Raw genomic sequence first — 11991 nt, 5'->3', positions numbered from 1 at the left:
TGATCTCTAGCGGCCCGCGTAAGACTCTTAAGAAGTCTACGCGGCCCGCGACAAACTTAAAAACTCAATTTTTAATTATTTTTGATAATATTTAAGGTATTCGAGGCCCGTTTTCACGTATGGGGTGTATTTAGGGACATATTGGGATATTTTAAATAGTTTTAGGGTATCGGAAAATGTTACGAGGGTGTCGGTTTAGGGTTGTTATATCCTCCCCACCTTGTTTTAGAGCTCGCCCTTGAGTTCTACTGGAATAGGTATGGATATTTCCTTTGCATTTCTGATTCAAGCCCCCATGTATATTCAGGTCCTCTTTTGGAGTCCTACTTCACTTTGACCAGAACTAATCTCTTATGCTTGAGATTCTTAATTTTCCTATCTTCAATCTGTAGAGGCCTTTCTACAAATTTGAGTTGTTCATTTACCTCTATGTCTTTAAGAGACACTACAAGTGATTCATCAGCTAAGCATTTCTTGAGATTAGATACATGAAATACATCATGTATTCCTGCCATTTCCTCTGGCAGTTGAAGTTGATAAGCTACAGGTCCTATTCTTCTAATAATCTCAAAAGGTCCAACATACCTGGGACTTAGCTTTCCCCGTTTGATGAATCTTATTACTCCTTTCCAAGGAGAGACTTTTAACAATACCTTGTCACCTACCTGAAATTCTAATGGTTTACGTCTGTTATCAGCATAGCTCTTCTGTCGATCGCGTGCTGCTTTCAGTCGTTCTTTGACTTGAATGATCTTGTCGGTTGTTTCCTGCACTATCTCAGGTCCAGATAGTTGTTTTTCCCCAATTTCTGCCCAACAGACTGGGGTTCTGCACTTTCGTCCATAAAGTGCTTCGAATGGTACAGCATTGATACTTGTGTGATAACTGTTATTACAAGAAAATTCTATTAAAGGTAAGTGATCGTCCCAATTACCTCCGAAATCAATTACACAAGCTCTAAGCATGTCCTCCATTGTCTGAATTGTCCTTTTGCTTTGTCCGTCTGTTTGAGGATGGTAGGCTGTGCTTAGATTCAACTTGGTTCCCATTGCTTTTTGGAAACTTGCCCAAAAATGAGAGGTAAAACGGCTATCCCTATCAGAAATAATTGATAAAGAAATTCCATGTAATGAACCTATTTCATTTACATACAATTTAGCTAATTGTTCCATACTGAAGGTTTCCTTCATTGGTAGGAAATGAGCTGACTTGGTTAGCCTATCTACAATCACCCAGTTGTATCGTTACCTTTTCTTGTTTTGGGTAATTTGGTAACAAAATCCATTGTTATTAGTTCCCATTTCCATACTGGCATCTCCAATTGTTGCAGTAATCCTGAGGGTTTCTGGTGTTCAGCTTTGACTTGTGAACAAGATAAACATTTAGAAACATAAGCTGCCATATCCTTTTTCATTCCTATCCACCAAAAAATTTCCTTAAATCCTGGTACATCTTATCACTGTCTGGATGCATCGTATACTTAGACTTATGGGCTTCTTCTAATATACGATGGCGTAGGTTTCCTAATTTAGGTATCCACATTCTCTTTTCATGGAATCTCCAAATTCCATCTGTTCCTTGTTCTAATTCCTTAATCATTCCTTTTAATTTTTCAGTATCATCCTTAATTTTTCAGTATCATCCTTGATTATTGATTCTTAAAGCATCAGCCACTATATTGACTTTTCCTGCATGATACTGGATATTACAATCATAATCACTAAGAATCTCCATCCAGCGTCTTTGTCTCATATTCAACTCTTTTTGCCCAAAAACATACCTTAAACTCTTATGATCACTGAATATGGTAAACTTACTACCATAAAGGTAATGTTTCCAAATCTTAAGGGCAAAAATTATGGCTCCTAGTTCTAGATCATGGGTTGAATAATTCTCTTCATGATTCTTAAGTTGTCTAGATGCATAAGCTATAACCTTTTGACGTTGCATCAGCACACATCCATAACCTAACTTAGAAGCGTCACAATAGGTTCCCATTCAAACTTAATGGATTTACAGGTTAACTTGGTTAAAGGAATGGCTATTCTAGAAAAATCTCGAATGAATCTTCTATAATAACCGGCCAATCCTAAGAAACTTCTAACCTCAGTTGGTGATTCAGGGGTTTTCCATTTGGTAATTGCCTCGATCTTTGTTGGATCCACATGAACTCCTTCATAATTGACTAAGTGTCCAAGAAACTGTACATGTTCTAACCAAAACTCGCACTTGGAAAACTTAGCATAAAACTTTTCCTTTCTTAATAGACTTAAAAGTGCATGCAAATGCTTTGCATGTTCCTCCTTACTCTTAGAGTAAATTAGAATATCATCAATAAAAACAATTATGAATTTATCCAAATATGGCTTACATATTCAGTTCATCATTTCCATAAATGCGGCTGGGGCATTGGTTAAACCTAATGGCATGATAGTAAATTCATAATGGCCATACCTGGTTCTAAACGCGGTTTTAGGAATGTCCTCGTCCTATACCTTTAATTGATGATATCCTGATCTTAAATCGATTTTTTGAGAAAAATCGAGCTCCTTGCAGTTGATCGAACAGATCATCGATTCTTGGTAATGGGCACCGGTTCTTAATCGTGACCTTGTTCAATTCACGGTAGTCAATGCACATACGCATTAATCCGTCCTTCCTTTTGACAAACAAAATTGGTGCTCCCCATGGCGATGAGCTTGGTTGTATAAATCCTTTCTCCAACAATTCGTCTAACTGTTTCTTCAGTTCCTGCATTTCGGCGGGTGCCAAACGGTAAGGTGCTTTGGCAATTGGTGCCGTTCCTGGTAGCGGGTGAATTCTGAATTCAACTTCTCTGTCCAGCGGTAATCCTGGCAATTCTTCTGGAAATACATTTGAAAACTGAGACACTACTGGAATGTCTTTTAATCCTTTTCCTTTAGTGTTAGTGATTATAGAAATCAAATACACTATGGATCCTTTTCTTATATAATTTGCAGTTTTCATCACAGAGATGAATTTAGTGGATCTAGATGGTTTATCTCCTTTAATGGTGATCTTTTCACCCCTTAGTGAATTTACTTGAAGTGACTTTTGATCACACAAAATACTGGCTTTATTGGCTATTAACCAATCCATTCCTAATACAATATCAAATCCTGCCAGATTCATTGGATAAAGGTTTGCAATAAATTTTTGGTTAAAAATTTCTATTCTTGCTCCCTATAAGATTTCAGAAATCCTAACGGTTTCTCCATTTGCTGTCTCTACTAGACATTCTTGTGGTAGTTTAGTTAATGATTAATTTAGAAGTTTGCAAAACGAAGTATTGATAAAACTTTGGTTTGCACCAGAGTCAAATAATACTTTAGCAAAAATATCATTAACTAAAAACGTACCAGCTATGACGTCCGGAATCATTTGGCTTCATCTGCAGTTAGAACAAATGCTCTAGCATTTTTAGTGTTCTTGTTGTTTGCAGCTGGAGCTAATTTCGGACAGTTTGGCTTGATGTGACCTTTTTCTCCACAGTTGAAACTTAGTCCATTACTGGATTTCCTCTTACAATCTTCTTCCTTGTGTCCTAGTGCCTTGCAGAAATTGCAGTGAGTGGAGCATCTTCCTGAATGCTTCTTTCTGCGGGTTTTGCAGTATGGTGCAGAGGTAGAACCTACATTCCTACGGTTGGAATTCCCAGAACGGAATTCTTGAGTAAGCCTTTGGGTTAGGTTTCTCCTCTGGTCTTCTTCTCTAGTACGGGTTAATTCATCTGTCAAGGTATTGGCTAGTTCTACAGCTTCTTCTATGGTTTGGGGTCTAGCTGCCTTGACTACATGCCTAATCTCCCCGATTAATCCCCAGATGTATCAGGAGATTAATACCGGTTCAGGTGATGCAAGGGTTGGTACTATTCTAGCATATTCAAAGAATGTAGTAGTATAACCCTTACTATCTACCCCGGTCATTCTAAGGTTCAGGAACTTATTTGCTATCTGTTCCTTTTCATTGGGAGGGCAGAATTTCCTTTCTACCATATTTTTGAACTCCTCCCATTCCATGTTATATACCCTATCACTTCCTCTTGACTGGAGGATAGTGTTCCACCATTCTAGGGCTGAGTTCTTAAACAGATTAGAAGCAAACATTATCTTATCTTCTTCAGCACACTTGCTTATTTTTAGAACAGCCTCAGTCTTTTCCATCCAGCGTAAGGCTGCAATGGGTCCTTCATTGCCCGAGAATTCTATTGGTTTGCAGGACCAGAATTCTTTATAAGAACAACCATATGGCATGGTTCTTCTTTTTTTGGGAATGGGCACTTGAAGTACGGGTCCATTGTTCACGCTGTGTTCCGGTTCAATTGGTCGCTTACTGCTATGCTTACTTTTATTATCCGCTTCCTTAACATTTTGGATAATAAATGGCATCGCATCTATGATTCCTTGTGCCGCTATGTGTTGGATGACACTATTATCCACTTGGTTTCCATTATTATTGTTGTTCGGATTCTCGTTATCCAGATTATCATTATTTTAGTTGTTGTCGTTCTGGATATTATCATTCTGGTTTTCCTGATTCACTTCGTTGTCCATCTGAATTTTAAACATTTACCACATATTAATATCATCAATAATATTTTAGTATAGTCAATCACATGACAAGCACTTTGGTCAAAAGCGTCGAGCATTGCGACTTTACTCTATTCATATACTATGCGTCTATTACACCCTAGTACTGAAATAAAAATTACAATACCGACTGAAATTAAAATTACACTACTAATAATAGGCATCCGTAGTTCTTTTTTCATACACATACACACATATTTTATAATTATATTATATTATTATTTATACCGTCTCCACCATCGATTCAAGGATATAGATTCATCCAAAAATCCATATTGCATTCGTCGTATTTCCATACGAGACGCTCTCCCACCTGTCGCATTCTCTCACTACTCTCTAAAATTTCCTCACCAAAAGTCCTAAGTTCTTGTACGTTTTCTGCACTTATTGGGGGTGCAGGTTCTAGGACTGGGTTCAAAATCTGGTGTGCGGGTTCCTAGTATGGAGGTGTAGGGGCCTGAAATGGGTAAGGGTTCTCTAAAATCTCCCTAATGTATGCATCGTTATCGTAATAGGGATCTAGAGGATCTAACCCTGGGTAGGCTCCTAGGTTCGGCATGGGCCTGTCTTCTTGCATGTGGTAACGTGGCACATAATCCCTATTATTGTCCCACCATGGGTCGTAATTTGGGTCTAAGGGATTTGGTGCGGGTACCCTAGGTATTTCTTCTGGATTGAAGTCATGCATTTCTACTTGGTTTTCAGGGTTTTCTATCTCCATTGGTTGGTCAGGAATTGGTAGTTGTGGTTGGGGTGCTAACATTTGCTCCAGGTTAGGGTCAGCTGCAGTGGTTGCTAAGATATGGATATTGGATATTCCCCTATTAAGCATATCCTGGGCATATGCATCAGTTTCTCTTTTAGCTGCGGCTAGTGCTCTCTGCTCTTGTAACTTTTTCATACGCTTTCTACGTTCGTGTGCTCCCCTACTGAACCATCCCCTCTTTTTCTGAGGGAATGGCTCTTCAGATTGAGCCTTAAATACGAATATTCCTTCTTCTATATCAGCAGAGTACCCCGAGAGGGCAGGCTGAGAAGAGGCACCTTCACTGCTAGGCGAACCAGACAATTGACGATACGCGTCAGATGGTCCTTGGTCGCTCATACTGTAAACTAACAAATAGTCAGATAACACATAACAAGAAAATACAATTATGCACGTATTCCCGTAATTTATTTCCTAACACTTTGAATTTTGGCGTCACCAGAACACTTCTGTGGCTGAATCAGTGGCTTAGCTCTGATACCACCTTCTGTCGCAACCCCCGATCCCTAATCCCCGGGAACGGGCGGCCGCGAGCCAGTTTCGGTGGTATCGCGTTATTGTCTAATTTGGCAGCGGAATTTTCATCAGAACAGTAGTTAGGAAATATTTTATCAGAGTAAAATACCACATTTCCATAACATTAAACACATGGGTAAAACCCAAGTTTTTAGTACACACACTTTCTTAGGGATACACCCTATTTTATTCAATAAAACATCTATTTATTTTTTTAGGTAACTTTATTGCCACTTTTCCAAGCCTTCAGTGCTGTCCAGCTGGCTTCTATTTGGCTTTCACATTTTGTTACCTGACACGCGTTTTAAAAACATTTTGTCAGTGGGAAATACTGGTGAGTGAATCCCAGTTCAATCAAGTTTAAATAAAAACCATTATACAGTATTGAGGGCGATCTCGCAATTTCATTTGTTTCCAAGTTATAACAATTAACATCCATGGTACTGTCATACTCAACTTGTGGAAATGTTACTCCTTGACCAGGTGGTAACAAATTTTGTATACAAAACCCCAACATACTCATGATAATTGTATTCTTACAAATACTCAATAACTGCTTAATATATAATTAATCATGTGAAGTTTTGTAAAAACAGTTAACAAAAAGATTTACAAAAGCGGATAAACTCACATTGCTGTCTTAGGGTTTTCAGTAAGGATTTCCTGAGAATAATCTATAAATTACACAAATGCACGCGTGTTAGTATAATAACCTATTTTAGCATTAGCAATACCCTCCCCGAGACGGCATTCCAATGACTACGTCGGACAGAACCACGACAGCCGTTACGGAACCCTAGATCAATCGGGCAGAGTATCTAATACGTATCCAGGGGTTATGATACTTACAACGGAGTAGAACTTCGCTATTTAGGGGGGTATTAGACCCGAGTATAATGCCCACTATTTAATTTTGAGAGAAAGAAAAGAAATCTGAACGAACAGACTGAAGATCCGATGCCCTCTATATATAGTGCTGATTTCTGGTTCTCTCGCAGCCGGCGTAAATGTAAGCAAAGGCTTACGCGGCTCGCGTCAACGCTGGTCAGCGGCCTAGCTTGTCCGGATCATCGACTAGACCCGCTACGATGATGACACGTGTCATCACCGGGCTGTCCCACAACTTTGATCTCTAGCGGCCCGCGTAAAACTCTTAAGAAGTCTACGCGGCCCGCGACAATCTTAAAAACTCAATTTTTAATTATTTTTGATAATATTTAAGGTATTCGAGGCCCGTTTTCACGTATGGGGTGTATTTAGGGACATATTGGGATATTTTAAATAGTTTTAGGGTATCGAAAAATGTTACGAGGGTGTCTGTTTAGGGTTATTATACCAGCCTTTTGGGAAACAGTTTCTTCAAAGCCAACATAAAATACGATTACTTACATGAACCAAAACATTCAATGAGTGATGAAAACTCGAGATCTTACCTTAGGATTTGTCGAATGGTCGTCAGATCTGAAGCATAACCACTAATCAACAGAGTCGATCCAAGTTAGATCTGAAGCACAATCAGAGTCAAACTATCAAAAACAAATTCAATGAAAAAAATTAGGTCAAGATACACATGGAGAAATCTGATGAACTTCTCCTTTCCACCGGTGCTCACTCACCTTTGTCCGATTTCAAACGCCAGATCTGAGAGAAAAAGAGAGAAAGAGAGGTGAGATGCGTGATTTGAACTGATTTGATTTAAAACTTAGGGTTTTTGAAACACGAAGAGCAAATCCGATCAAAAAGAAGCAGTTGATGAAACCCTAACTATGTCAACTAAAACAGCAATATACCTGAATTTGAAGCAGTAGAAAGGAAAGAGGAAAGTGTGCGGTGTAAGAGAGAGATAGGATTTTGAGAATAAGTTGAATTCGAATTTTGAATTTGAATGTGAAGTCATTTTTGGAAAACTGAAAGGCAGAGAAAGAAAGAAAGAAAGAAAGAAGAAGAAGAAGAAGAAGAAGAAGAAGAGGGGGAAAGGGAAAGAAGGGTGGGAGGGCGTGTAGGATTTTGGACTTTAGTTTTGACCTGCAGGAGGGAGAAACACGTTTTGTCTGGCATCTTTAATGACCATTGACTTTTATAAATAGTTTTATAAAAAAAACACAAAAAAAGTGAGGAGATGACACCTATTTCTTCATGAAGGCAGAGATTTCCATGTAGGAAAGAGAGAAAGGATGGGGCTTGTGGTGTTGACACCTCAGCCAAAACCATTTGCTTTATTAGATTAGGGAGATGGTGTTTTTTTATCCACAAAAGTATGTGATAATATTGATTTATTTTCTTCTCTTTCACCCCATAAAAAATATACGAATCACCGTTCTTGCGCTAAACCAACTCAATGTATATTGTTCTTTTATTTATTTATAACCAGTATTAAGCTCCCCGCGTTGCGGTTGGGGTGTAAAACCGTGAGAAATAGCATCAATGCCACACCACCGACAACGACCACCAACACTGAAGTTGCGGCGTGTTAATGTGAAGAAATTAGACCGAAACGTAAAGTATGGAAAGTAATAACTAAGTCAATTTAGAATCTGCGCATTGCGACGAACTTGTCAAACAGGAAAAAATAGACGACGTAAATACGTTGAACCACACCCGCACGTTGTGTCGTGTTAAGTCGCAAAATTTAGAAAAAAAACGTAAAAATGTTGAACCATATACGCACGTTGCGCCGTGCGAACTCGCAAAATTTCGAGCGAAGCATCAACAAAAAATTTGCAAAACATGAAAAGTAGAAGGCCAAAGTTAAACATAAAACAATTGTGAGGTTAAATTTGCAAAGATGAATACTTTTGGATTAAAAGTAAAAGAAAAAAAAACTAATACTTTTAAGTTAAAAGTATAATATCAAATTTACTTTGAAATCTCTCCTAATTAAGCCTCTAGTACAACTCCTTTATGCATAACAATATATTAGTATAATATCAAAATTATTTTGAAAACTCCCCTAAGCCTCTAGTACAACTACTTTATGCATAACAATGTTGGAAATTTATAATGTGGAAATTGGCTTGTTGTAAGTATGTGATTTTTTTAATAATTTATTATAGATAAGATAAGATAAGATCTGTAGAGATAGTGTAAAATACAATAACGCTTATCGTACGATGCGTACGCAAGCAGGAGATTGCGCCACATGTCATTCTTATAATATGCATGATTATTTATATAACGTGCGTAATTAAGGTGTGGAACAACCCATGCGTAATTTTGAGTTTAACATTCGTAATTTTCATCTTTGGTGGTATGCAGTTTTTGATTTTTTATAACGTGTGTAATTAAGCCATATAACGTGCGTAATGATGCATTATAACGTGCGTGATTAGGGTTTAACCCAACCCATACGTAATTATGAAATAACGTGCGTAATTATGTCAAGTTAATTACAATCGTGCCACCTTGTCTAATCAAGGAGCAAATTGTATCAATTGTGCGGTTGTGGTGGTCGCGTACACACCGCACGATAAGAAATATTATACCTTAACCGGCTCACAAGATATGTAACTGTGATATTATATTATTTTTTCTTTAAGGGTAAAACTATATGATCATGAAATTTGTTTTAGAGTGAATTTCAAGAATTGTCCTTTATCTTTATATCCATTTTCAGGCGCTGTCCTTTATGTTCAAAATTGACGAGTTTTGTCCTTTATGTTTTCATATCATACACGTTTTGTCCTTTAGGCCTAACCCAGTTAGTTTTTTCAGTTAAATTTGGTCACGTGCTTTGCACGTGAGGGCATTTTTGTCAATTCAAAGGTTGCAGAAGCTTTGAGTTGTAAATCTGCCATTGAACTTACCTTTGAATTGACAAAAATGCCCTCATGTGCAAAACATAGGACCAAATTTAACTAAAAAAAACTAACTGGGTTAGGCCTAAAGGACAAAACGTGTATGATATGAAAACATAAAGGACAAAACTCGTTAATTTTGAACATAAAGGACAGCGCCTGAAAATGGGTACAAAGATAAAGGACAATTCTTGAAATTCACTCTTTGTTTTATTTAAATTTATACTTTAACTAGGTCAGATTAAGCTTTGTAGTTTTTATATATATGTAATTTTGTAAGGGATGCAATTGGACACACGGGTCGAGTTTCTGTTGGTACAACAAGAGCAATCTATCTTTCACTTGCCTGCTTGTTGATAGGAGCAATAGTTTTTGTGTTTATCACCGATGGATCTCCATTTCGTGCAGAAGTATTCTCACCGTATGTATATTATATCCTTCTTTTTTTAATCACTTTATTTATTGCTGATGTAAAATAGAATGTTAGTTGACTTTAATAAATGTTTGCAGGTGCATGGTCCCATTGCTAACTGACTTTTTTATCCATATCGTGACTTTCTCGGTATTCATTTATTTAATTAAGTTTACATTAATTTATTCTTATTATCACTATAACAACACTATACACACTAGTATTGTTGCCTTTTAGGTGTGGGTAGCATATAAGGAATCAAGTTGGATAAATGCTTTGGTTTGGATTCTTTTAATCATATTTTTTGGCGGGTAAGTAGCATTTATCAAATATACATTGGCTATAGTTTATTTCAAACGTACTGATTTATCATAAACTCTAGTTTCGATACAATCACGCAATAGATACGCTGCTCATCTAATCTTTATTGTTTTTTACAGCATCGCTTTGTGTGCATATGTAGTACGCGAGTCGTTATACCTCTCATCTGAACAACCTGCTTATCTTATACTTTTCAACAAAAGTGGCAGGTAAGTCCAACAGAGAAGTTGGGTTGTCATATCTATTATTTATGTGTGTCTTATTTGTTCATCTTTTGATTTTGATTGATTATTCACATGACCTAAGATTACATGATCTCTTTCTAGGTTTTTATTTTTTGGTAAAACCTTACAGTATTTCTTATATATATTGAATCTTGCAGAGATATGACGTTGGATGCTTCTTTGCTGATGGAGCATGACAATGTGTAAGTGACATATGCAACATTTCTTTTCTAAGAAATGATGGATTGCTATTAATAAAGGCTATTGTGTGTTTTGGGTATTGATTATAAATCAATAAACACTAATATTACGTGTATGTGGTGGTATTGTTTCTTTCTTTTTATCTTGTGGGACAAAAACATATTGTAGTTCTGAATGCAGGGGTAGACCCACGTAAAGTGGGTCGAGATCCCTGGACCTCAATGTTTATTAAAAAAATTCGTAGATTCAGAATATTAAATTTTTGAAGGATCCCATAAAATTAATTAGGTGGACACCATAACATAAAAAAAGGAAGATGGTGAAGTGGTATACTTCCTTGTTTACCAACAAGAAGTCTTGTCTTCGATGCTTGTGCAGCTCGTATTTGTGTTAGCTATCATTCGTAAACAAACAAAAAATATACAGTTGCAAGCTGTTTATATAGAACATAGAAGCATATAAAAATAGATGCAAACTTTTTGTTAGTTGTCTAGTTGTTTAAGGATTTAGTACTATGAATATAAAGTTTGGAAATAAGAATAACTAAATCTTTGTATCATTTTATGCTATGATTCTATGAATTTGTGAGTTAGTTTCTTAAAACTTCAATTCTAGGTTGTGGCGAATATAGCCTAGAAATTCAAGGGTATCCCAATTTTTTTTGGTATCAATGGTATCCTTTGTATAACGGAGACAAAGTTGAGGGATATTTTTACCCTACGGGGACGAAGTTGAAGGGTATTTTTACACTACGTAGATGGGATTGAGGGGTAACCCGTGCTACCCCTACTAACACACTAACTCCGCGCCCCTGATTCTAGGGCTAATGATGTAAGGATCGAAAACTTGCATGTTATGAATTTGAAGTTTAAAAACTGCATTTTTTTCGTTTCAAATGACATCGTATTTTTATTATGAGTAATGATTATGTATTTTTGTTATATGTTCCTCACTCCGACCCGACCCGAACGACGATCCACCCGAAAATTTTAATTTGGTTGTGAAAAGTTTAAATACCGAAAATACTGGACCCTGTTGGAAAAAAAAAATCTTGAGTTCGTCGCTATCTGTATGGTTTAGCCAAAGTAACAAGTTTATCCTACACTATAACTACTTAGACCTTTTGCTTACATATGTTCTCTCAAAT

General features: G+C 37.0%; 1 protein-coding gene across 1 annotated transcript in view; it reads left to right on the top strand.

The window, feature by feature from the left end:
* The window catches only part of LOC110891540, a 120539-nt gene extending 109436 nt beyond the window's left edge, over window positions 1-11103 (top strand). The window contains exons 4-8 of the mRNA XM_035979342.1: window positions 9941-10107; window positions 10197-10248; window positions 10336-10409; window positions 10539-10628; window positions 10802-11103. Of these exons, the coding sequence (XP_035835235.1) occupies window positions 9941-10107; window positions 10197-10248; window positions 10336-10409; window positions 10539-10628; window positions 10802-10850 (432 nt within the window). The 3' untranslated portion in view covers window positions 10851-11103. The remainder of the gene's footprint in view (window positions 1-9940; window positions 10108-10196; window positions 10249-10335; window positions 10410-10538; window positions 10629-10801) is intronic.
* The last annotated feature ends 888 nt before the right edge of the window (window positions 11104-11991 follow it).

This window comes from Helianthus annuus, chromosome 11 (genome assembly GCF_002127325.2).
Source record: "Helianthus annuus cultivar XRQ/B chromosome 11, HanXRQr2.0-SUNRISE, whole genome shotgun sequence".
Classification (NCBI taxonomy): Eukaryota; Viridiplantae; Streptophyta; class Magnoliopsida; order Asterales; family Asteraceae; genus Helianthus; species Helianthus annuus.
This window is presented reverse-complemented; position numbering and strand designations above follow the sequence as displayed.